At 45.7% G+C, this 27,664-nt stretch overlaps 2 protein-coding genes across 14 annotated transcripts in view; one reads left to right on the plus strand and one right to left on the minus strand.

The window, feature by feature from the left end:
• LOC133350332 (liprin-alpha-1-like) overlaps positions 1-24,064 on the plus strand; it is a 351,308-nt gene extending 327,244 nt beyond the window's left edge. For 11 of the 13 annotated variants that reach the window (XM_061564572.1, XM_061564571.1, XM_061564577.1 and 8 more), the window contains 5 exons: positions 1,390-1,565; positions 2,950-3,018; positions 4,898-5,150; positions 16,274-16,371; positions 19,725-24,064. In XM_061564572.1, coding sequence (XP_061420556.1) covers positions 1,390-1,565; positions 2,950-3,018; positions 4,898-5,150; positions 16,274-16,335 — 560 coding nt within the window. In that variant the 3' untranslated portion in view covers positions 16,336-16,371; positions 19,725-24,064. The remainder of the gene's footprint in view (positions 1-1,389; positions 1,566-2,949; positions 3,019-4,897; positions 5,151-16,273; positions 16,372-19,724) is intronic. The other 2 variants (XM_061564574.1, XM_061564580.1) reach the window with 1 other exon arrangement.
• Positions 24,065-25,666: 1,602 nt separating this feature from the next.
• Positions 25,667-27,664, minus strand: part of ACSS3 (acyl-CoA synthetase short chain family member 3) — a 34,620-nt gene continuing 32,622 nt past the window's right edge. Inside the window, exon 16 of the mRNA XM_061564585.1 lies at positions 25,667-27,447. Within this exon, the coding sequence (XP_061420569.1) occupies positions 27,379-27,447 (69 nt within the window). The 3' untranslated portion in view covers positions 25,667-27,378. The remainder of the gene's footprint in view (positions 27,448-27,664) is intronic.

A 27,664-nucleotide genomic window follows, 5' to 3' on the forward strand; every position in this document is an offset into this window, starting at 1 on the left:
CGTGCCAACAAGGACACTCAATTGATTTTGATAATGTTGAAGTTTTGATAATGTTGAAGACTAATAAGAGAATCTTTCGAAATTGAAAGAAATCTAAATAACTGTAACCGTTCGGATAGCTACCGTCTTAGTGCTGCATGGAAGCGATCATCAAACAATACATTATTTAGATGCATGCCTACAAAGGGCAGCGTACTTCAATAGGGATTACTATTGGTAGGGCTATTTTAATAAACAAAATAGACAGCAAGGACAAGTTCAAAGGGCTCGCATAATGCACATGCATAATGTACGTTGCCTCAGTAATCCCCCTCCCACATTGTGCAAGAGCGCAGAAGGGAGGTCAACACATCTACGCCTCGATATAAGGAACGAAACAGGTGGACTTCTCCACGAATCTGGCTGTCGCCGATGAAGCTAGTTGTAATTACTGGCGAAACGTCGAACTCAGATTCTAAATGTTGTGGCTTGGCTCTCCAACACACCGGTGTGCTGTACTAGTGACGAATTGGCCACGTTCTAACTTGATTTGAAGCTTTCGCGACTGCAGGAATTACTCTCTGGTTCTTTCAGGTAAAGTCACGTAGAAAGAAAATAAATTAAATAATAGAAGACGACGTTTCGATTGCAACACAAGCAACCGTCATCAGGTAGAACTAAATTTGAGAGAGAGACAAAACACAGACACGGAGACACACAGACAGACACACAAGCAGAGAGAGACAACACAGACACAGAGAGAGAGACACAACATAGACACACAGAGAGAGACACACAACATAGACACACAGAGACACACAGGCATACACACAGACAGACACACAAGCAGAGAGAGACAACACAGACACACAAAGACAGAGACACACAACATAGATACACAGAGACCCAATGCCTCTGTGTCGAGGCCTTAAATACAGGGGGAGGCAGAGAGAGAGGTGGGTCTGCTGGGGCAGCTGCTGGAGCAGAGAAATTAGCATGTCAATGAATCCACCCTGAAGTGACCGAGGGAAAGAATATCTAATGACCCTACGAGAGCGTCTTCATCAGGCGGAGATGATGAAGACTGCTTGTGTTGCGATCGAAACGTCGTGGGTTTTTCGCTTTTGTTCCAGATTTTTTGTTTTTATTTACGTGACTTCACCGAAAGAACCAAGAATATAATCATCAACAATCAACAAATCAACAGCGGTTGTCGTAATGATAGTCGCGTCCCCGAACATAGTAATGTGGATGATCCAACACCAACTTAAGCTCGGTTGACCGAGAACAGCCCACGCACTGGCTCGAGCACGGGGACGTCGTTGCCTCTGAACGAAAAAGTCACAGCGGCGGCGGCGCGGCATCAGCGTCACGTGGATGCGGGGGTGGCGCTCGTGACGTGTGTTTCAGACGTGATGGTGTGGAGCAACGAGCGCGTGATCCGCTGGATCCAGTCGATCGGCCTGCGCGACTACGCCAACAGCCTGGTGGAGAGCGGCGTGCACGGGGCGCTCATCGCCCTGGACGACACTTTCGACCACATCGCGCTGGCTCTCTCGCTGCAGATCCCCACGCAGAACACGCAGGTGCAGGAGGCGCGGCACGGCCTCGCGGCCCCGGGATCGGTTCGGCACAGGAGGGCTTCACGTGCCGCTCGTTTTTCAGATTTCGGAATCTTTGTTGAGACTCGAGGAGGAATGCAGTGATCCGGAGTGGTTGGGCTGCGCGTTGTGACCGCGAGCTTTTGCCACTCACTACTGGGGGCATCTTTAACTCCTCAGGGTCGTAGTTTTTGGAGTAGCTGCTTCTGTGACCTTACACATTAAAACGCCATATTTATATACATATATAAAAACAATGTACTTATTGATTTTGCATTTGAATGCCTAATTCCCACCTAAGATTAAACCTGGGTCTCAAGCAGACAGGTTACTACTGGCCTTGGTATATTGTATTTACCAACAGCTGCTTCTAAAAAGCATCGTATAAATGTTGAATTCGTTGAATTCAGCCAAGCCTATTTCAGATAGATATTTGACGATGACTGTCAATAGACCACACGATATTAAATGGCTTATGTTGTAGCTGTGGTGAGAAAGCACTCCTGAAGAGACACTGGATGTAGTTTTTTGTTGTTGCGATGCCCTGCAGTCGGGAGGGAGTTCACAGAACGAGTGTCTCTTCACTTGGTGTGTCTGCACTCCGAGTTACAATAATTGGTGATATATATTCGGCATGTAAGGGTACAACAATTCATCTTTTGAAATGTATTGAATGCTCATCATATTAAGCTGGCGACCTGAGTTCCATTCCCAGCCACGAGTAAGCCAATGGTTAGTGCCAGTGCTGAGTCATGTCTCATCTGGTCTTGGGATCATCCTTTTCAACAAGCCACGTGGTGAAGTATGGTCAATCAGCCCCCATGATCCAAAGTCATAATGAGGCCTTTATTGAGCAACAGTCGATGAAGGGATATAACTTTATGTAATTTGTGCACATAGCCCATGTAGCCACTAGATGGCGAAACATTTAGCACAATGCTGAAAATATAAAATGTCTTCTTGAACCGTGACAATTCATTCAATCGCAAGGGGTTAGTGATTATATGCCATAGATATATATATAAACACACACACAGTGGATGAATGAGCATGTTTCAGATAAGGGTTCTATTACCTTCACGGAAAAACAAACACAACTCTGATGCACACTCAAATCCTTTCAGCGATACCAGCATCAGCACCACTGTTTTCCAACCCTGGAACATTTTGAACGCAACCAGACGCCTGCGACGTGGCCTGCCCGCTGTCCCTGCGTGCCCTCAAAGTGCACCCCAGACACAGGCACCAGCGTGACATCACCACCACTTAGTGGTGAATAGCCGGCGGTATCGATGCCGGTGCGCGGCGCGCACGCGCGCACGGACGCTGTGTCGGATACGCGGGTGACACTCGTCCGTTTGTGCTGCAGGCTCGGCAAGTGCTGGAGAGGGAGTTTAATAATCTCCTGGCACTGGGCACCGAGCGTCGGCTGGAAGAGGTAAGAGGAGGCATCTCGAGGAAATCGCTCATCGTGTTTTAGTTTCTTCCGCCGAGAGATGCGACTGCCACTGATCACAGCCGATGTCTGTCTCGATGGTTTCCGTCACTGCTGGGCCAGCCGCTATCAACGTGCCATGAAACGGCCACCCACATCGTGTTTTAGTATCTTCCGCCGGGAAATGCGACTGCCACTGATCACAGCCGATGTCCGTCTCGATGGTTCCGTCACTGCTGGGCCAGCCGCCATCAACGTGCCACCAAACGGCCACCCACGAGTGACTAATTGGAACTCATGGAAAATGTGAACTTGTCACTCTTGTATCGTCGCAACTACCATGGCCACTGTTCTCATGAACTTCACTGGTTTACTCCTCCAAACGTTGAGAGGACTCTGGAACCCAGTCGCTGACTGCTTTGCCTCCTCCGTCTCTTTTTGCCAAGCTCTTATAATCACCTTTCCCAATTAAAGAACCTTGTTCACTCTTCACTTTTTTTTACAACTTGGCAAGTGCTGTTTGTTGCTGGCCACGTGACAATTTGGGCCTTTGGGCCTGTGCTCAGATACTGTTTAAAATAAAATAAAAACAAGGTCATGAACATCTCAAAACTTATTTTTCATTAAAAATCACGCCAACGTGTCTTGATATAAATAATAAACTCAGTGGTTAAGATCGCGTGATCACATAGCCGCCTTTTTATCGTGAATGTTTTTGTTGGAAGCATGGGGAAATCGGTTCATAATTGGGAAAGCGGACGTATAAAACGTGGGGAAACTGCTAAACGCGATCGGAAGTCACATGTCAAACTTTGTGGGAAACAGTGTTGTTGTGAACCTGGTGATCCGAGTTCAAGTCTGGATCCACGGCTAACATCAGTGGCAAGTTGTATCGGAACCAGTTTGAGGCCCACCCCTTACCAACCCGTACTAACCAGTGTGGTCAAGTATGGTTAAATAACTCCCACCACCAACACAGCATCCAGTAGTCGATTGATGAAGGGCTGTAAATTATTATAAAGTTGTATTATTATTATCATTTAAAAGCAGGATGATACTTTGTTTAAAACTCTCTCCATTTCCATTTTAGAAAATAACAATCCTTACAAGCACCTAAAACCTACATTCATTACTTTTCGCAGCACATGTGAAGAGGACGCAATGCGATGGGCAGTATATTTGTCTTTATTCAGTCAATACGTATTGGCACTGGCAGCAATGACTAATCTTACGGCCCTTTTGCACGACCACATCTCAGCCGTGGCAGCTCAGAGTCCTCACAGGACAGGTACATTTTTTCCATTGGCTATTTGCCGAGCCGTGCCCAAACCAAACCATGAAACTCTATCCTGACAACACATCTGCCATCTGGCTTGGGGGCAAGCAGAGCGAGGCGTCGGTTTAAACGTTTTAGTCGTATTTTGCGTCAGTCAGTTGCACTTGAACATGTGACGCTGACGTCACGCACGCGTTGACCGTGTGTGTGACGTTTGTGGGACGGCTCGGGTTCTACGGTGGAAAAAGTGCCCGGTGCCTCCTAAGCCGCACGCCGGCTTAGCAAGGCCCTGGCTCGGTCGCACGGTAGAAAAAGAAGTTTCGTTGTCCTCGAGCAGTGCTGTCCTGTACGTATGTATGTAGTTATTTCGCACCGTACGTAGCCAACTGTGCGAATTAGAGGTGCGGGGGGAAGGACAACAAACCAAACACAAAAAGCAATACAAAAATGTTCATTCGAGATGAAAAAAAATGCCCAATTGCGAGGTCTTTAAAGCTACACTATAAAGTTTTGTTTGCTCACATGACAGCTCTTCCTGTGTGCACGTCCGGCAGCTTCAAGACGGTTTCCCCCTTGTGTTTTTTTTTGTCCTCTTCTCCCCAAAAGGACGCCCTCTTTCAAAACGAAGACAAGAATTTCCAGCGCGGCCCGTCCTGGCGGAAGCGCTTCCACCCGCAGGAGGCGTCGGGCGTGGGCGTCATGGTGCCCGGCTCGGCCGAGACACTGCCCGCGGGCTTCCGCGTCAACGCCACGGCCGCAGCGTCCCCCACCGCCCTACCCAAGAAAGCGCAGCCAGACGGTCCGACCGGGGTTCACGGGGTCGCACCAGTTGTTATCTTCCTCGGCCAGTTAGCAGAAGGTCGGTGGGTTCGATCCCGACCTTGACGCGTGTATTTTTGGAGTTTTCGTGTTGTCTCTCTCCACGTGGTGGTTGTGTGGATTTATCTCCAGGTCCTTTCGTGGTTTGTCCTCCATGTTTAGAATCGTGCGTTTAGATTAGTTGGCTGCTCCTATTAATCAATTAGCTATCACGTGTGGCCAGATCGCCTATGCAGAACAGCTAATAGCTCAGTGCACTTTACCTGCTAACTGAAATATTTTAGTTTAGTTTGATGAGTCTCTACTTATATATACAGCTTTCTAATGGCTGAAATTCCAGACGAGTACTCCTATACACCCTATAAGTTATTTCGTAATTATAGCTGGAGCATCACTATATGTATGACCGATTATGGGCTAAAATTGACAGTTATGTTCCTTTTAATTTTCACTGAGCTTTATAGTGAATATCACATTTAAAAACTATAACTGAAACTATAAGTAATTAACAATGCTCCTTTTTAAGAGAGCCATTAGCCAAAGGGTCACCGATTTACGTCCGTATTTTCCATTTAAGGCACAGTCATCGATGAATGCGTTGAGTTTCTAAATAACAACAGTGTGTTTTGCATAGGGCATGGGTGGAGGTTAAACCATTAAAGAGGAGCGTATTGAATTCACGAACACAAGCCCTCAAAACTCTTTGACTGCCCCCATCAAATTTAATCCGGCCCTGGGCAAGACAGCCACCCCGCGTGACTCAAGCATGCCGCTCTGCGCAGGTGTGGACAATGCACCGCATGTGATCCACCTGATTTGTGAGATATTTGCTTTGTTAAGACAAAAAAGCCACTGCTGGGTTGCATTGATCGCAGAGGCCTGGTTTGTGAGTAGATTAGATGATATAGTGGACGCAACTTCTGTGGAGTAGCTCTTTGGAGGCAAGGATTGGTGGTGAATCTCATCGATTTGTGAGGCCAGGAGATTGCAGAGCAGCAAACGGGTTGTAAACACGTCAGTGGAGACCTTGGACTTTTTATTTGCTCAATGTGTGTTTTGCGGGTTTTTCCCGTAACATGAAAGACACTGCATAATGGCAGTGGCTAAACAGGTACCTATGAAACAAGAGTCTTGAGACTCAGCGAGGCCTTATTGTTACATTATCTTATAATATACTAGCTGTACTACCCGGCTTCGCCCGGGACTTGGATCCACCACGCCCGGCCGCCTTTGTCTCCCAAGTGCCGATGTTAATACGCCACACCAGTTACTCGTTTGAGGCTGAGTCGACCTAGGGGAGGTTCAAATAATCGTCACCGGTGGTGGCCGTGAGCGGGAATCGAACTCGGTTCGCCGGGTTGGTAGCGCAGCGTAGCGTTAAGCACTACACCCACCGCTCCTCACACACCACACACGCACAGACACACACACAGACACACGCAGACACACACAGACACACACAGACAGACACAGACAGACACACACAGACACACAGACAGCACGCTAAGCACTACACTACCGCTCCCCACACACCACACACGCACACACACAGACACACACACAGACACACACACAGACACAGACAGCACGCTAAGCACTACACTACCGTTCCCCCTACACAACACACGCGCGCGCGTCCATAGGTACACATACACGCGCTTGCTGCAGACACACACGACTTTCAGGGTGCGTAAGGCAGTAAACGACTGAAATAATAAAGCGGCAATGCTGTGCGAGGAACGCCTTAGACCAGCAACACATTTGTGTAATGCGAGCGTAAACACACAAACACATACAAACACATACACACACATACATACACACACATACACACAAACACATACACACATACACACACATACAAACACACAGACATACACATACACACAAACACACACATACATGCACACAAACACATACACAATACACACACACATACATGCAGACACACAGACAGACACGTAACACACATACATACACACACATACATACACAGAAACACATACACACACATACATACATAGACACACACATACATACACACAAACACATGCACACACGTACATACACACATACATAGAGACACGCAGACATACACATAAAGACATAAAAAAAACCCACATACATACACACACACATACACACAAACACATACATACAAAGACAAAGATCCCCCGTATAGCCTTAACAGACTGTAGGGGCAAGTGCTGTTAGCGAGCACCTACATACACATACATACACACATACATAGAGACACACAGACATACACATAAACACAAACACACATACACATGACCCGGCTTCGCCCGGGACTTGGATCCACGATGCCCCGCCGCCTTTGTCTCCCCAGTGACGATGTTCACACACGACAGCAGTTACGCTTTTGAGGCTGAGTGGACCTAGGGGAGGGCCAGGTCCGTTTCAAATAATCGTCAGCGGGGGTGGGCGTGAGTTGGAATCGAACTGGGGTCGCTCAAGCAGCTTAATGACTGTTTGTACAAAGAACATATAAAGAATCGATTATAATAACCAGGCAAGAGTCCACATTATAGACTGCCAGTACACGCACTCAGCTTCATAAGCAGGCTAGAGTGTACATGATAGAGTGGCAGTACGCTCACCGAGCTCAATAAGCAGGCTACAGTGTACATGATAGACTGGCAGTACGCTCACCCAGCTTAATGAGTATTTGTACAGTGAACATTAAAGTAATCGATTGTTGGCGCGTTGGGTTTAAAAGTAATATTAATAGCACACATTGTGGTGGGGGTGTAGTGAAGAGTAGGAAAAACTTTGATGAATTTACCTCAGAGTGGCCTGGTGGGTGTCGAGGCCTAGTAGCGTGCAAAGCCTGCGGCCTCGCCTAAAATTGTCGGCTTGGAAAAGGCAGGGTACGGGTGGCGTTCCTTCCCCCCCCCCCCTAGCGCTCCAACAATACTGTGTAATGGCTATTATTTAATTAAATACGGAGCTTATGAAAGTGGCGAAGGCGTGGCTAGCCGTTGGCAGGGGCAACCGCCGTCCAATGAAACTGCAGCCCTTGGCGAAGGCGTGGCTAGCCGTTGCCAGGTCCAATGAAAGCGGCGAAGGCGTGGCTAGCCGTTGCCAGGGGCAACCGCCGTCCAATGAAAGTGCGTATGGGCCAAAGTCCACACACACACACACAGACAGACAGACATGAACGATTTTATATATATAGATGAATACATTTTATTAGATCGACACTGCAATAGATATTTTCCAACGGCACTTGTCCCCTGAGAAAGCGTGTATGAAGGATCAGTTCCTTAAGTATATGTACAGCATGAATGATAATATTTAAACGTGCACTATATACACATATAAAAACAATATACAGTAAGAAATCGGGGTCGGCCTCATCACTTCCTATATCCATCGCTCGTAACACCGTGCAGATTAATGGCAGCTTTAAAAAGTGTGCGGAGCTAATTTTGCACGGCTCGTTCTGAGACGAACGCTCTCAATCTGCCATGCACAGCGCCTCCGAGGCCCCATGTGTGCCGCCTTAGCCCCCGCTGTGTTTGCATAGGCACTGCTGCTCCAAGCTGATTAGAGGATAATGAAGCGGTGATCTGGGTCTGCACGCAAGAGGTCCCCCCCCCGCTGCCCTTCTCTAAGTCCCGGCAGGTCTCGGATAACGCTTTAGTAGAGGAGGGCTCCGCTGGGCAAAAATTATTTGGTGTGCGGACATCTTCAGCGCCTTTGTTGATACGAGCGGTCGAACCTGCATCCTGAATAGAAGCTTGAGCATGCGACTGCAATCGTCCGATTGTCATTTGGTACCTCAAAGGGCACTCGGCGAGGTCATGGAGATGCGTTGGCGCAATCTTCCGACACACCATTCAACAGTCCATTCAAACACGGCAAATCGCTCATGCTGGATGATTGTGTTGGTCCGTATATAACCTCTTGTGTTCTGGTATGGTTTAACGAAAAATAACAACAACAAGGAATGAAAGAAATAGGCAAAACAAATTCAAAATACATGTTATCATAGTTCTATCAGGTTTCTGCGATTGCTCAAAGGCATGGAGCGGCATGCAGGAGAGAGCGTTTCAAAGTAGCACTCTCTCCTCTCATCCCCCCCCTCACCACGGCAACCTCCTCTCCCCACTCACTGCCTCCGCGTCTGCGCTGTGATTTTCTGCTCCATCCAAGTGCAGCTGTGAAGTGCAAACATGCCCCCTGTAGAATGGCGACAGATATTCATTCCCATTTAAAATTCAAAACGAATGGCCTGTATGAATGACGCACGGGTGTACCTTAGCGGTAGTGTAGCGGTTAGCGCACACAGCATGAGCAACCCGGCGGCCCGAGTCGGATCCCTGCTTGTGGCCAAAACCAGTGCCATTTATCTGAACTGGTCCTGGGCCTCCACTAGGTGGACTCAGCCTCGAATGAGGACCTGGTGTGGTGGATAAACATCATCACTGGGGAGACAAAGGTGGTCAGGTGTTGTCCTGGCCACCCACCCCATCGTGTACCGTGCCAGCCTTTATGGGTGTTCGCTAATGGCACTTGCCCCAAAAGTCTGTTAAGGCTATACAGGGAATCTTTGGTTATTTTTACATGAATGTGTATGTCTGTGCGGAGCGGCTGTGCAGTGGTTAGCTTAATTTACTACAAACCCGGCTAAATGGGTTACATTTACAGCAACAGATAAAATCAATGGGAAATATCTGAATTAATTCTGCACTTCCCCTCGGCTGACTTGGCTTTAAATGAGTACCGCATGTGTAAACATCAACACTGGGGAGATGAAGGCGGCTGGAAAAGGTGCTAGACACACCCACCCCCTCAAGTGTCGTGTTTACCGTTATAGGTTCTTTTATCAGGCTTGCCCCAGCATTCCCAACAGCAGGATCGTTGTCTTTTTACACTATTATAAACTATTTTTTATTTCACCAAGTAAGGTCTAACTGAGCAATATAGATCTTTTCAGAAACGACCTGGCCACAAATGATCGCTCAACGAAGTGGCTTATCACGTGGAAATTTAAAGCAGCCAAATACCCTTAACGCATGTTGCAAAATGCGGAGGGAGAAAAGCCGGAGAACCCGGAGAAAAATCCACGCGACCACGGGGAGAAAATGCAAACTCCAAATATTGAGGTGTCCGGGTTGGGATTGAACCCGCGGCCTCCTGCATACCAGGCGAGGGAGATAACATTTCGCCACCCCTGGCGCTTCACGTGTGCACACCATGCACGTGTATTGGGCACGTGGTGGTTCGTTTGCTGTGCTCCAATCCTGTGTTGGCTCCGGCTCGACTCCTGGACACCAAGGCCTGATTCCACACCAGTGGCAGTGGACATCTGAACATGGTATGGGCCTTGCCTGTGTGCATTCAGCCTAAAATCCAATATAGTGCAGTCAACATCAACATCGGTACTGGGGATAACAAAGGCGACTGAGCATGGTGTTGCCTACACCACATCCTCGTGTGGCATGCCTTGGAGTTAAATAGGTGCTCGATAACAGCCGTAAGCCTGGCAGTCTGTAAGGGCCATCTTTGTGTTTGTTCTGTAAATAATAATAAAAACATAATTTATAGCCCCTTAGTAGTAGGTTTTTACCCTTTAAACTGATACAAAACTCACACCTTTGTACAAGGCATCATATTAGTAGGTTTTTACCCATTTAAACTGATACAAAACTGACACCTTTATTCAAGGCATCATGTTTGCAATAACCACAACACAAGTAGTCAAAAAAGCAAACAAAAAGAAGCAACTCTGATAATAATGATAATAATATGCTCTGTCCTTGAAGTTGATTGGTCCACACCCGAGACGGCTTTCTTTAGAGCCTAGTCCCCATTGGTGTTGGACCAGATGACACCAGAAGGCGTACAACTCAAACACAGTGCAATATCAGAGTATTGAGAGCTCGGGGTAAGCATTTACACTGAGATCTCTTTTACCAGTGGCAAAATATAGTAGTAGGTTTTTACCCTTTCAAACTGGTACAAAACTGACACCTTTTTTCAAGGCATCATGTTTGCAATAACCACAACACAAGTAGTCAAAAAGCAAACAAAAAAAAGCAACTCTGGTAATGATAATAATATGCTCTGTCCTTGAAGTTGATGTTGCACTGTGTTTGAGTTGTACGCCTTCTAGTGTCATCTGGTCCAACACCAATGGGGACTAGGCTCTAAAGAAAGCCGTCTCGGGTGTGGACCAATCAACTTCAAGGACAGAGCATATTATTATCATTATTATCAGAGTTGTTTCTTTTTGTTTGCTTTTTTGACTACTTGTGTTGTGGTTATTGCAAACATGATGCCTTGAATAAAGGTGTCAGTTTTGTACCAGTTTAAAGGGTAAAAACCTACTACTATATTTTGCCACTGGTAAAGGAGGTCTCATAGTGTTATAGCCCCTTGTCAATCAACGGCTGGATAAAGACCCTCCATGCAGTGTCCGTTACATTGGTTGTTTGACCATACTTCACCACTTTGGTTTGTGTATGTTGGCAAAGGGTGCAGAGGGTTGGGCAGAACCGGTTTAAAGAAACCTCGCAGCTAATGCCAGCCATGGCCAGGAATCAAACTCAGGTCACCGGGTTGATATGGCAGTGGCACTTACCACTGCACCAACACTCCCCACCCCCTTCCTCTCGTTGTGTGTGCGAGCGTACCAGCCTCATACGATCTACTAGTTTGCACTTGAATCATTCAAAACTATAGAGAGTGTCGACAGCCTTCTGTTTTAGTGTCATCAGGGGGCTTTGATGCATTTGTCTCTTGATAGTCAGACGGGGTTTCGTGTGAGTCTGCTGTTCAGCGGAGTACATAAGTGCTTCGAAGTGCTGTCACTAGAATAAATGTCCAAAGTGTTCGGCGCAAGGAAGGATCTATCGTACAACGTGTACTTTAGCATTGTTAATTTCATCTGAACAAAACGCATTATTTTAATTACGCGTACTGTATCCATAACAGGGAGGGGGGGGGGTGTTTGTGGAAGAGCATTTTAAATGAGTCGATAAGCATCTAAACTAATTGAGAATTCAATGTGCAGGTTTTTTTCTGCCAATATTCGTACTGTAATTGATTGTTGAGTTCGACCACTAGATGTCATTGTGACCTGTCCCAAAAATAATGTATTTAGTGATGTTATTTATTTGCAGTAGAGAAAGTCGGTGTCTCCTGACTCAAATACGCTTGGGGTTGTACTCCTCTTCGTTTTACAATCCTGAGCCGATGTTTGAAATCCCACATTCCTATGGCGGGCGCCAGTCTCATTGACTTCCCCCAAAGTCGTAAGAATTTTTTGAATACAGAGATGATAGGCGAGGTTTATGGGAAATTTTGAAGAATTAATTTACTGGGTTTTGAAACTTAATTTAAAAAAACAAGTATCACCCAGCAAAGCCATTGAAAATGCATTCGCATGTTAAATGATCTGACAAATTGGATTTTGTATTTCTCTAATCTCAATAACGTATACCAACTCATTAATGTTGCAGGTCAAGCCAGCGTGCATTGCTGTGCCGCTAAAAAATCCTATTACATACGTTCCTAGAAATCTGCACGCGAGATGCAGCAACGCATTGTCCAATTCCCACTGTCCGTAGCAGCCCAGCTCTTAATGGCTCTGAGCCCCAGGGCTGCTTGCAGATCCCACACGCGGACTACGTTGAGTGCACGGATGCGTTCATGGATCATGCTGGCTTTCTGGAAGTCATCACTTTGTGTTTAATTGGCCTAAAGTGGAGCACTAATGTGATCGCTTCAGAACAAACGGCATTAATGCCTGATCTCTGGCTATGTTGCCCGTGCGGAGCGGTAGCGTGTGGCGGTTATGCACACTGCCTTACAAACCATGTGACCTGAGCTCTGCTGCGTGGCAAGTGAAATCGGAATCCACACTGGCTCTCACTTAGGTCAACTTGACCTTAAATGTGTGTACAGAGTGCACAAAAGCGGGCTCTGTGTAGTGCTGGCCAAACAAGCACCGCATGTGCCCATGTCATCCTTAACAGGAGTTCGCCAAGACCACTTGCCCCAGTCGTCTATTAACAGCTATTTGGGGGATCTTTGTCTTTGTACCAGTGCAGTGTTTACATATGAGCACTGTTTTCTAGAAGCTAATTTATTGGAAAAAATAAATAGGGCCACTTTTCAAATGTAAATAAATGCCAGTTCTCTTTTTAAATAGTAACATTTGTCATCTTTCGGAGACTTTGTTTTAAGTTGCACAAGTGTTTGGAGAAGATAACAAATATGGTCATTAAACATTTTACTCGCAGCATGATGTTAAATGCTCATCACACATTGCTGAGAACAAACTTGTGGGTTTATTTATTAAATGCAATTTTTTAATACGCTAAAATTCTATAAAAATGCAAATATAGATCAACATTTCCATCATTTGTGGAGATTTTTGACGAAACTGGAATTATACATAACCCAATCCTGTCTTTATGTATCGCATCGATGACCAATGCACGTATAATTCATTGATTCTTTCCAAAACTTTCCTGCACGGAACTTCAAGTACACACGTCCCAACGTCCCACTGAGATAACAGTTGTGCTGCAAAAGTAACATCGCGCAAGTGCAACATATTTAAAATATTGATACCAACAGCCTCACGAGTTTCTGTTCACAAGAATAACTTCTCAGGGTACACCAGAGTGCCGGGTTTGTTGCTGAAACGTGGAAACTTATGCCACAAAGCAGAGGGGCGCGCCGTAGTGGCAGGATGTTGACTACCTTGCCTGGTATGCAGGAGTGCGTGGGTTTGATCCCAACTCTGACGCTTGTCTATTTGGAGTTTCCATGTTTCTCTCTACGTGTTGGTGTGGATTTTTCTCCGCGTCCTCCAGTTTTTCCCTGAAAATTTAGAAACGCACATTTAGAGTATTTGGCTGCTATCAATTTCCACATGATTAACCGCTTCATTGAGCTATCATTTGTGGCCAGGTCGCTTCTGAAAAAGAGCTATATAGCTCAGTGGGCTTTGCCGGGTAAAATAAAAAAAATAGTTTAATAGACCTCGGGCAAAGATGTTTCTCCAACGCTGCCGCAAAACACCGGCGAAATTACGCGATGCCAAAAGATGTCGTTGCAGTCGGGGGTGAGGTCCGAAGGAGCTGAAACTATTTCTGTGAATCTTAACGGCAGTCTCCTGCCGACAGTCGTTTATTGATGAGGCAGGTGACCTTTCAGCATGCGTGGGATGCAGATGTACCGCGCTCCATTAATTGTCAAGCTGCCTAACATGTGTTTATGTTGTTTGGTGCATTGTTTCCTTACCACGGATGGCTTTTGCCAGCATGATGAATGGCAGTGTGGCAGCGCATACTAACAGAGAGCTCTGTGTGCTTGTGTTGTGTGTCTATGGGCACGTGCGCGTGCATGTGCGCCTGCGTTCAGAGTTTTTGGACGTGTAAATTATTTTACGTGCTCTTAAAGTTTGTGTTTACGGCCTGCCGTGGTTATAGTTGAATGCGCGTGTGTGGTTTTGTCTTCGAAACTATTTGGTTTATTATGCTTGTCTGCTTATGGGTTTGTGTGTGCGCATTCATGTCTGAGTGTGCGTGTATATGTTTTATATATATAGATCGACTCGTGCGAGTACCTGGTGCGGCGTGTAAACATCGCCACTGGGGAGACAAAGACGGCCAGGCATGGTGTTCACCACCCACCGCCTTGTGTGCCGTGCCGGCCTTCATAAGTGCTCACTAACAGCACTTGCTCCAAAAGTCTATTAAGGCTGAGAGATGTTTGTCTGTATAGGGTAAATCCTCGCTTAATTCGTGGTATTCACACTACAACTCGTTTTCACTATATCGCGACTCTTCCGTGATTGACCACGCCATCATAACGCGGAGTGCAGCACCGTTATAACGCGGTTTCTAAACGGTCAATGACAAACTACTTTCTGGAGCTGCGCAGATGAGCGATGTGATACAGTACATTGAATGATACATGACAATCCCGTCAGTTTTTAGTCCCGCCATCTTACTGTGTGTGCGTACATCGTTTCTCGCCAAACTTTATCGTTATATTATTTGTAGGGGAATAGTTTTCGCTTAACGCGTTTTTCGTTTCACGCTGCACTCTTCACGAATGCATCTACTTCGTTAAACGAGTACTCGCTGTGTGTCCAATTCTTGCCTATATAGTCTACAAGGTTACATGGGTGGTTTAATTTGTGTGTGTACATGAGTGTCTCTTTGTCTGTCTGCTTGCATATGTGTTGTGTATGGGGAGCGGTGGCAATGATGGCCAGCGGTCAAGACTAACAACAGAATTGCAGCCATGGGTGGGAACATTCCCGGGAAAGACGTCCACACTGCCGAGATGGAGGGATGAGATTGGCTCCTGCAGGAATGAGGTGGATTGTTGGGCCCGCAGAACTCTGGGGAGTAAAGAACGTAGGAAGGATTTCATCCGGCATTAGATTAAACATGAGCGGTGATAACGGTGTGTGGACATCGCCAATGGAGATGCAAAAGCGGTCGAGCATCGTACCCTACTGACAGGTGCTGCATCTGCCAGTCGTCTCAGTCGGTCAACTCACGGCACCTGAGTTTGTCCTGTGACTTCCTGCCAACGGGGCGTTCGACACATCACGTGGCCTTAAAGTGCACATAGCCTGCCACAAGCGCCGTGGTGACATCAGCACCACTTAGTGGCACATGGTGGTTGTTGTACTGACCACACCGCTCATTACGTCGTCGTCTAGTAGCACGAGGTAATCGTAGCGCTTGTTGCCACGATGCTCTCTCAGGCTATATGTGAAATATGTGTATGTATGTGCGTGCGTGTGTCTGAGTTTGTGTGGTAGTGTAGCGATTAGTACGCTGCGCTGCGATATGAACCCAGCGGCCCGAGTTCGATCGGCGCTCACGGCCAACACCAGTGATGATTATCTGAACCAGTCCTGGACCGCTCCTAGGTCAACTCAGTCTCAAATGAGTACCTGGTGCGATGTGTAAACATCGCCACTAGGGAGACAAAGGCGGCCGGGCGTGGTGTTGGCCACCCACCCCCTCGTGTGCCGTGCCGCCCTTCATAGGTGTTCGCTAACAGCACTTGCCCCTACACTCTGTTAAGGCTATACGGGGGATCTTTGTTTTTATCTTTTATATACGTGTGTGCGTGTGTGCGTGTGTGTGCTGGTATCCCCAGGTGCAACGGCGGGGACGCAGCGGGCTGACCCATCCTCGGTCGTGCGGACGTACTCGTGCTGATACCCGAGACGTGCCACGGTCCCTCGCGCCATCCAAGTGAGTGTCGGCCTAGCCGAGGCTACGGCCCCCCCCCCCCCCCCCCCGCAACGTTCACAACACGTGACAGTGTAACATCGCTGCACGATGGGTGCGGCTGCGTCCCGCATGTCGCTTGTCCGTCTGTGCGTTCACCCTCGTGGTTGAGACGCAGCTCCCCGACGTGTTTGCCGGGTTGTACCGCGCGTTGTCCGGCACGATGTCCGCCGACGTTTCACTTGCTGGGACTGAATTTTGAAATCGGCCAGGCCGGGGATCCCGGCGCGTGTGGGAGCGAAACGTCGGACATCCTGCCGGACACATCGGAGAGCTCTCCAGCAAAAGCCGTGAAAATCTACACGGTGGTTAAACGTTTCGAAAATATTTCGAAAATAGTGATTTTGCAACAATGTTAGAGTCGCATTGAGCGCCAATCAGAATGCACGAATTAAAATAGGTGGACCAATGAATCGATTCCATGATTAATATAAATGATTAAGCTCATGGTACATGATAATTGGTTTTTTACCCTTCTATCTGGCAACAAAACTGACACCTTTTTTACGAGGAGTCATGTTTGCATAGACCACAATACCTGCAGTCAGAATGCAAACAAAAAACATAACTCTGATAATGTATGCACCGTCCTTGAAGTTGATTGGTCCACACCCGAGACAGCTTTCCTTAGAGCCTAGTCTCACATGGTGTTGGACCAGATGACACAAAAAAACACAACTTTGATAATGTATGAACTGTCCTTGAAGTTGATTGGTCCACACCCGAGACAGCTTTCCTTAGAGCCTAGTCTCACATGGGTTGGACCAGATGACGCCAAAAGTCGTGGTACGTGCCTCGATTCGTAGATGTTGTATGTCATGGGTTCTTTTTACCCTTGCAGCTACTCGAGGTGCTACATTTACCAATTTTTTTGTGATCAATTCTTGAATCAGAACGTGATCTTAAATCGTGGGATTGAATCACTGGTGGGAGAGGTGTCACAGCGCTATTAATGATATAAAATAATACACTAAAATATATCATAATCATACAAGGCACTATTCTGCATTGCCCCATATCCCAAAGTAGTCTGATGTTAAACAAGAGTGGCATTAAGGTTGTATGTAATTTCAGAGGGGGCTGGGTGACTCAGTGGCACTGAGCTGGCATTGCTAGATTCGAATCTAGGCAGCCACTTAAAGCAGGTTCACGAGTGTAGTGAGTTGATGGTTCTCCGCCCAGTAACCAATGACTCCACTAAAAAAAACTTACATTAAGTTTGGTTCTGCTCCTAGTTTTTGCATTTATATCAACTGAGAACGTGTAATATACTCTGGTTCTTTCGGTAAAGTCACGTAGGTGAAATTTTTTATTAAAAATAAGAATAAAAACAATAGAAATAAATAAATTTAATCACGACGTTTCGGAAGCAACACAAGCTTCCGTCATCAGGTGGGACAACCACAGCAAGAAACAAAATTACTGTAGTGGGCAAAGAGAGCTACTTGTCACGGAAGCTTGTGTTGCTTCCGAAACGTCGTGACTTAATTTTTTTATTTCTAAAAAAAAATACTCTTATTTTTTTCACCTACATGACTTTACAGAAAGAACCAGAGAATATAGATTCTTGCAGTCACGAAAACTTCAAATCTAGAACGTGTAATATCTGTTTCAGTGTCATGTGAACTGCAAACCTCTCAGTGGCAGAGCAGTTGGGAAAGGGGCCACCTCATTCTGTGGATCAGAGATCACGTCAGGCAATTTCAGAGATAGTTCTGCGATATCGGCTTCCATGGGCCATTGTTTCACGTGAAGAGTTGCACTGAGAGAGATTCTAATCAATAACCTGTCTCGTGACATGACACTGATAACACAATTGTAATTTAATACAACTGGCGGGAAAAGACAAGCTATTTAGTACATTTGCCAGGGAGCGCGTATTGCAGTGTGAAATCTTGTTTGCGAGGAGGTAATGGGTAGCTGGGAGGTGAAATCCCCTTATAGATTGTTTCAGCATTGCATTAGTTTGGAAGTAGTCTTTTCTCATTCCATTTTGAGTGTAAAGCTGAATGTTTTCTCAGCAGCACCCCACAGTTGAAATGTCCCAAGCGATTTGAGAGTTCTTAATTACTTGTCACTTCTTTCCCCCTTGTACCATGTGCCCGCAAGTTCATTTTTTCAGTCTCGGTTTAAAGCTTTCGTGACTGCAGGGATTCATCTTCTTGGTTCTTTCGGTAAAGTCACGTAGAAGGGAAGTAATAAAATAATAATGACTTTAAACCCCTCGCCAAACCTCTTACGCATTTCACAAGTAATGCTAATCGCATATCTGCATTTCCCATAAATATGCTAAATTTCTCTTGATATGCAAATTATTTTGTCAAGGCGCTCTTCGCCCCTCCATCCCAGCATAAATAGTCGCTCCAAGCCTGCAGCGTGCCATTCAGACTCTGTCTACTTGACGGACCTGTTCTCCACCTGAGGACGGCTGCTTGCGTTGTGGCCGAAACGTCGTGAGAATTATTTTATTATGTTTTATTTTTATTATTTTATTACTTCCCTTCTACGTGACTTTACCGAAAGAACCAAGAAGGCATTTATTCAGTCGTTTGGTCATTTGTCCAGAACGGTGCTCCTTATCACAGCGCTGAACTTCACGGACCTGTGTAAGAGATGGCATTCACCTGCAGTACCCACTCATTATGTTAAAACTATTAACTATTTTTTTTATTTTACCAAGTAAGGCCCACTGAGCTATGTCGCTACTTTTTCAGAAGTGACCTGTCCACAAATGATAGCTCAACAAAGTGGCTTGTCATGTTGAAATGTATAGCAGCCTACTACTCTAAACACATGATTCTAAATGTGGAGAGAAGAACCAGAGGACCCGGAGAAAAATCCACGCGACCACTGCGAGAACACTGCCGACTCCAAATATAGAGGAGTGAGGGTTGGGATTGAACCCACACCCTCCTGTATACCAGGCGAGGTAGTTACTCAAACAACAAGAACAACAACAACACGTGATAGTGCATTGGCAGTGCTGTAGAAGCTAAAATAACAAAAACACAGTCCATCTGTCTCAAGTCCTGCACTATTTTTTTCTTTTTTATTGGTATTAGTTTATTTTATTATTTTATTTATATTTTCTATCCACGTGATTTTACCGAAAGAACCAAGAATATTAAAATAAATTATTATATTATAAATCATTAATATTACAGGTGACGTTTCAGGCAATGGCCCTTCTTGACGGCAGACGAAATGTGTTGATTTATTGTCACGCAGAGAGCACTTCTCAGCTAATTGTGCGCTATTGCCTGCCGTTGGTTGATTGGCGGATGTATCTGCTCGTGTTGCTGTCATTGTTGCTGCAGTGAGCGCCCTTTACCTCCGCTGATTGTGGAGTTCCACTTGACGACAGCGGTCGGTGACCTGGCATCACCGCCATGAAGTGGGGCCTTGCCAAGTCAAGGACATCCCTCTATGCCTCCCGGGAGGACCTCTCACACGCGGCATGGACCAAGCGCGCTCCTTGTACAATCTTTTGAAAGATCAATTGTCTTTCATTTTGTAATTTCTCTTCATATTTATATTGCCATCGATCCAGACCTTACGATGACTGTATTGTGTAAAATTCTTCACTTTCGGTAAAAAGAACCTTTTACTGTCTGCTCTTGCATATCATGTACACAATGACATTAATCTGCTTGGAAATTTATTTATCGTTTTACGTTTTTTTTTGCTGGCGACGGCTGCCTTTTTTCGTGCTGTTCCACAGGTTGTGTACGATACTAATGTATGTATATGTACCTAAAAGGTCGAATTGTGCTTTGAGGATGTTTTGTAAATTTATCGGGAAAATGTAATTACCAGGTAATATGCAGATTTTCTTTTTGTAAAGCTGCACAGGTGTGTGTGTGTATGAGAGAGAGAGATGTCGGGAAATGTCAACAGCACAAAGAGTGCTGCACCCTCGCTGCGGTCAGGTCTACGCGGCTACGTTACGTTTGTTTTTTTCCCGCGACGAGAATAGTCACGCGTGTTGGCGGGCGTTTTGAGCGAGCGTGGTCTACTTTATGAGCGAGGACGTCACTCTTGAACCTATACCCCCCCCCCCCCCCCCGGCACGGCTGTCGGGCTCACTGCATTCGCCAACCTCATGCGTATACGTATTTTTCTTTTTGTCGAGAAATGTCTATACCTCTCCTGAACAGTGGCTGGCAAGATTTTGCGATATTTACCCACCTCACGTTTGAGTCGCGCATTCACTCGCACGCAAATGTGCTTATGTTTTGATTGGTGTTGAGTTCCCTATCAAATGGATCCCTGGATTTCACACTGGCAAATATGTAAATCCTCGTTTTTTTTGTTTTGCGGTTGACCAAATGGTGTGTTGCTATGACTGCTACCGATGATTTATTTTAGAATCATTGCTTGTTCGCATTGTTTGATTTGAAGCAACATGTATTCTCTGGGAATGCACTCCAACAATAAGGTGTTTTAATTAAATAAAAGTAATATATTTTAGGTATGCTGTTATCATACATCATACACACCAGCCTGTCTCCGATTTACAATGTGGAATCCAATTTTGCAGGCATAGGCCAAATTGATCGGCTTTTAAGATGGGGCAATGTTTGTCAGTCGGGCGAATTAGACAACACCAAACCTGCATTCTGGGTACGTGGAGCTGTAAGCCAAAATAAATCCTTCCCGCTAAACCTCGTTGGCTGGCTGGACACAACTCTACTCCACTGCAAATGCCACGGTTCTACAGCCACAGAGAACCAGGTTTTGCGAGCCCAGTGGCCCACTCCACGTGGTCACGTTCCCACGAGCCTCGAGTCTCTGTGGACACATCGCCCACTGCTGCTACTCCCCCCTAAACCCATGCCTCCCTCTCCGATACTCCCCCCATTCTCGAAGGTGGCGGTCTGAAAGTAGTCTTAAAACGTTGGTTTTACACAAAGTTGAATACAGGCGTCGGTTAGGTTCGGCAGAGTCAGAGGTCGTCAATCTCGCGGCCAGGGAGTCGCATGCGGCTTGCGTCGTGACGTTATTCACGTGCATTCCGGCTCTTGAAATATTGCTGGGATTTTTTTTTGTTACCGCACTCGAAAAAAATGCCTCTTGTTATTTTGATTGCTGACCCCTCCTGGGTTCGGCTGAGTGAAGCTTGAGTCCACTCTTTGTGTTTATTTCACCATGTGCTTTTAATGTAACAGGCCTGGCAAGACGATCAAGTGATGTTCACGTTGACCCCACGATGATGATGTCGTCACGCCAGGTTACGGGGTCGGCCCAGATAAAAAGGGTGCGGCACGGGCTGGCACTGCCTGATAACCCATGCCCGAAGATAGGATGCCAAGCTTTTGCTCTAGGATTAGTTCAGTTAAGGAGGACTGCCATGGGGATTACGTTGCAGAGATCCAGGCCGGTTCCCACTGACCATGGACACGACGAATGAGATCTCCCGAGGAAGCAGGAGGAAGGTAAATGTGGCTGCAGGGAGTAAAATAAACAATGCGACAGTCATGTGGTGAATTACTCTCTTGAGGGAGGATTCACAGGCAGATCATGCAGGCTCAGCTCAACAAAGCAATTTCTACACGCAGGTTTTTTGTGAGTGTAATTGGGTAATGCATGCTGGTCGAGGTACGTAGCGTCCATTTCACGGTGCCAAGTAACAGCAGTTTATTTAAAACCCCCACTGACAGTCTCCTCCTCTTGCGCAATTATGTGTTCTCGTGTGCAATTACACGTTCAATTGTGCAATTACATTCTATGATGACATTCTATGAAAGCACAGTGTGTCCGGCTTGTGTTTCCGTATTTTTGGAAACGCGGGGCAGTATTCCCAGAGAATTTTCTCCTTTTTGACCGCAGTACAATCGTGTTCCTGCAAAACACGGCAATGCATTTTAACATCCACGTCTCACCCCTGCAATGCATGGGACAGCTCCGAGCTGAGCTCGCTCACCGGGAGAGAACGCGACGGTGTGACCGGTTGGATCTTAGCGCGTGCAGTGGGGGTTCACGGTTGAATCTCGAACCCCGTGTGGGTTGACAAGACTTGGCACGTTTTCATGGGACCCTGATATGGTTGTACCCGCTAGTCGCACTGCCAAAGCACAAGTGCTGCACTGCCGTGCAACTCGACGTTGGGACTCTGGGCGGTCAAGTCGAGCAGCGCCGGAATTTAAAGTTACGGACGGTTTCTTTGGAAACTTGCCTAGAAAGGGGTTCGGCGATGCATCGAGTCATCGATTGGTAGCGATTCTTGAGGTGTATACGACGCACGCATCGCACCGCGTGCGTCATCAATGTTTTTCACTTCATACATGTTGTACGTAAAAGGTTCAAGTGGATCCCTACAGGGCAGGGCTGCCCAGAGTTGGGGGGGAAGGGGGGGGGCTAGGCCTCGCACAACAGAGGGGGGCCCACAGTGGGCCTATGGATGGTGGAATAATGGGGGCCTCAAGTGACATTTTATCCCGGGCTATTATTGAACCTCTGGGCAGCCTGCCCTACAGTCGCCAAAGGCTGCTGCTACATTCACCACGATGTAAAAACAAATATTAAAGTGAATAATTTCTTAAATCTGATCGTCGCAATTCATTATCGAATTATGAGAGCGGTGAATTGTTACACCTCTGCTAATGAGGCACGGAGTGTGCAATCTTTTTAATATTTACTTTACCATCTGTAATGAAAACTTGCCAAGCAATTGATTAACTTTATTTAAAGAAGGACCAAAATATACTTGCATGTGTTCTATTCTGCCAAGGTGTTAACCCTACAGGTGTGTTAGATATTTTATTGAATAATCCTCGCACCAAAAGAAAATATTTATATGTAATCAACGGTCATCATTGTCATCGTTGGCCTGATCATGCGCATCGCCATAATTAGTATCTGGCACGGTCATTGTCATTTGCATCATCACCTGCATTAGAAGTTGTGAATCAAGAAAAATATTATTATGATGCCATCTTTTTTTTATGCCACAAGACCTCGGAATTCACCCGACCTGGGCTCCAATATTGTCTGGGTCGCTGGTGGACTGCGGTAGGTGGCACGCGCGACTCGTAGCCACAGCCATAGCGAGGGGTAATGCTGAGATGTGTTTGTTTTTGCCTGCCCTGAGAAGAACAACAAAAACCCGGGTCACTGATCCAGATAGACCCCAGGTTTAAGTTTTTAGCCCGACTGAACCACCCCCCCCCCCCCCCCGTTAAACCCACAGCGATGCCACGCAGTCATATAAAAAACTAGGAAAACATTAGGATGGGGAAAAGACAACATGTATGTTTATTCTACGGTTAACATAGTCTCTGCCCTTGCTTTTCTGGCCATCCAGCAAGGAATGAAAGTGTCCCAACTAACAGCAACAAAACGGTAATCCTCCTGCGTGGTAAAACCAGTTTTTTCTATTTGCCCGACTTTTGTAATGGGTTTTTTTGTGCTGTGGCCAAGCCCAGGTGCTGTTTCTCACGGCAGCACGAAGGCGGCCAAATGACTGCAGCAAAGCCACTCGCCCCCCTCCTCCCCCCCCCCATGCCTGCACCCAGCTTTGTAAGCAAGTCAACGGCAGGTTTTGTACAGTGTATGTGTCCTATTCATGCTCCAAAAGCTGATCTGGAACAGTGTTATTTCATTTTAAGAGGTAATTGCTTCTCTGGTCAATGCCACTGCCAATAAAAAAGAGGATGAAGGTTCAACAATGTCTCGTGTGATTATTTAATTAACTATATGAATTGCGGTTGATTGCCTCGTCTTTCAGCATGTTATGCCTCGACCCAAGATGCTGCTAGGGAAGATCTTCGAGGTATATTGTCTACGGTGCAGCAGTAGTAGGATCGGGGAGAGGGTAGAAAGTGTTGGTGAGGTTGGGTGCTATCGGTGGCTTTGGCCATGATGAGATCTTGACCCAAGACTCTAAGAAGAGACTGGAACAATACAAAGTAAATGTGTCTTGACTAGCCACTGTTTGAGTACATGGCCTGCTAAGAGAAATGCTGATATGAAAGGAACCGTACAAGATTGCTGGAGTGGCACAATTATTTTTGGTCCCTAGACCTGTCTGCGCAAACGATTGCCCTGACTTTAGTGGGCATCCAAAGATTTGGAGATACAGAAGAGGTCGTTTAATGATCATATTTTCTGTACTATGTGGTTGCTTTTGCTATTGTGGTAAAACATCGAGTTATTTTATTTTAAACCATGTCATTTGGTTTTCTGTATTACATCACATGCCGTCTGTGTGCTTCAAGATTCGAGCTTCGCAGATCATAGCGGTGCTTTGAGAAACAGCCTTGGGAAGACCTCTCGAGACATGAGTGTCGGAGCATCCGCCGAGAGAACAACGTAGGATCATTCACCCTCCGGTATCAACCCCCAGGGTCCCTTCTGGAAAAACCACCAAGCGAGTTTGGTATCTCCAGGTGTTAAGAGCAAAGGTTGATCTGATGCAGCCATGAGGCCTGTGACCATCTCTCGGCCTCCACCTATGAGGTACAGCAGAACTATGAGAGGCACGTAGTTCAGTGATACTGGTAGGAACCACGTGGTTCCACCAGCCCACAGGGGATTATTGTGTCCGTCCGTCGTGCATCCAAAAATGGGAGTGGTGGGGCTGGGTGGAGAGGGGAGGGTGGGGAGGGGCTGGGTGGGGAGGGGAGGGTGGGGAGGGGCTGGGTGGGGAGGGGCTGGTCACCCCGTGGTGCCCTTATAAAACTCAACATTTAACCTACTCACGCCGGCTTGTGCCCGCCCTCACAGTCGGGCATATTTGTGGAATACACCACGCCGCCGTTGACCCTGGCCATTAACCGAACAACCCAATGTTCATACCAGCTCCCTCCGCAGGAATGTATTTAAGTCTTTGGATTCTACCACAGAAAATATTTCATAATTGTACAAAACTCGTATAATTATTCTACTTAGAATAAATATTGACTTGTGGAAATATAAGCTTGGAACGAGTATATTTAAATGTAATAGTCGCAGGTCAACAAGCAGAGTAGGGTTAATGTCTTTGGACATTAATCTTTCAAAAGTAGTTTTCACTTAACATCTCTTCATACTAAAAAACATTTCTTAAGTTGCTGTCAAGAAAACGTAATCGGCCACGTTTTGGACGACGGCCCTTCCTCACAGCTCATTTCTCTTTTTCAGGCCACAGTGTAATTGATGAACGAGTGTTGTTGATTTTGCCTGTGCATCACTGCCCATGCAGCATCACCAAAATTGTCAGACTATCTCACGTGATAAGGTCATTTCATGCAGCAATAAAATAATCCGATGGCACCTAGAATGTTGGATATACACCATTGTTTATTTGTCACAGATGTACATATGAATCAGTTTCATTTCAGTAATGCCCTTAAATAACATGGCGATTTTAACTGTGCAAATTTGTATTGTCAACATCATTCCATGACTGTCTTGCATATATTTTTAAATACATGTTTGGTTACTTGGCATGGCCTGTAAATAACAATGAGAGCATGGTGTGATCATTGGTCTGGGTCATTTTCACAGAGCAGGCTAAAATGCATTGTAGAGTACGATAAAAACGTGTAATATCTAACGCGGTATAGTGTCTCGTTTTCATATGTATAATATCGAAAATAGTGGATACATTCCAGTAACATTGAAGAATGTCAAGACAATGTAAGTGTTTTCACATTACATTATTAAATTACAGATTTCCACCTTCCCTAGGCACTTTATCGACTACATTTTGGTCACGTCATTTTTGTTGGTCAAAAACCGTTATTGTACACGAGTGGATTAATGGCCTCTGTGCAATTCATCACCATTTGCATCCAGTGGATAAAAAAAACACGGCCATTGATGTATGCACACTCCACAGAGGGTGTCAAATTGTATCGCGATTAACACAGATAAGCAGCGATGCCACCAATTGTCGCTGCTAATTGACTTGCAAGTAGAAGACCCTGTAATCCAGACTTCTTTCAAGAGGTATTCCAATCAGTGCATTCTACGAAAAGCATTTTCTAAACTTGCACACGATTTTCTCGTGAGTGCATATGTAATACAACGTGCTCTTCAGAGCAGTATCATTATCTGCAATGTCAAGTGGTAAACGATCACTGACAATACTCAAATGTACACCGCAAATATTTATATTTTCAATGGCTTTAGGCAGAGTGTTGTTGGTGAGTGGTACGAGTACATGGCCTGTTTTACATCAGCATCCTCTGTAAAACTATAGTATATATTGTGGAATTAAAAAAATAAACCATCTAATCCCAGACATTTGCTGCTGTGTTTGATTGCACGCTCTCTGACTAGTTGTAAGACAGTCAGCAAGGTGCCTGGGAATGTAATTTGGAAACTCGAAGTTTCTAAAGGCAATGTATTCAAACAAGACGAGGATAAAGAATGACCAAACTTTGAGACTAATTTAAACGAGTGTGAGTGCACGTTCAAAGGGTGTAAATCCATTACATTTGGCAAAAGATGTTTGTTTTAAAGCATTTGAGGTATCAATATGTATTAACACTTTAGGCCATGCAGACAACAATGGTTTTAAAACAACTTAACTTATTGCAATCTTATTCGACCAAAATACCTGCCTCCCAAGATAGGGAAACTGATTTTTTAAAGAGTTTGTCGAACTTAAATGTAATTTATCTAAAGTTAAATGTTATCTCTTTTCTTATAATTTAGGCAAATAAGGCCTTTTGCCAACCACTGTCTGTTTACACTGTAGTGACACCAAAAATGTATTCTATGCGTTGCTTGCCTTTAGGTATCTTATTGTTTAAAATATATATATACAGGAAAGGGTAAAAAATAGGTTTGTTTAAAGAATACCTCTTGCATCTGTCAGAAAATGAAGTATTTCAGTTGTGTAGCCCAGCACCAAATTGGCCACTTACAATGCCCGTGTGTGTGTGTGTCAATCTAAGGTAACTGCCCTTCCACAGGCTACGACTGCTCTACAACGCGAGACCCCAGTGCACAGGTCCCGGTTTGGTTTGTGGCATTTCACAGCGTTCACTTCACATTTTTCATGGCCTCCTCCAGCTCTTTAAACACGAGCGGCTCTTCGATGGTGGAGGTGATCTGGGGGGTAAAAACCAAAGCAGAACACATCCGGAAGCGTCAGTACCGGTCGGGTATTAAGTCATGCACCTAATGAATCACGCTGGCCAATGTATTTTCTTGTATTAGCACAGTCATACAATCCATTTTTATGCATGTTCACATTGGATAAGATCACATTTCTTTAGCTGTGCATTCGTCATCATCGTAAACAGCCATGTTCTATTCGCTGCTGGAT

The sequence above is a fragment of the Lethenteron reissneri genome, chromosome 33 (genome assembly GCF_015708825.2).
Source record: "Lethenteron reissneri isolate LAM-NWPU_2019-01 chromosome 33, ASM1570882v1, whole genome shotgun sequence".
Classification (NCBI taxonomy): Eukaryota; Metazoa; Chordata; class Hyperoartia; order Petromyzontiformes; family Petromyzontidae; genus Lethenteron; species Lethenteron reissneri.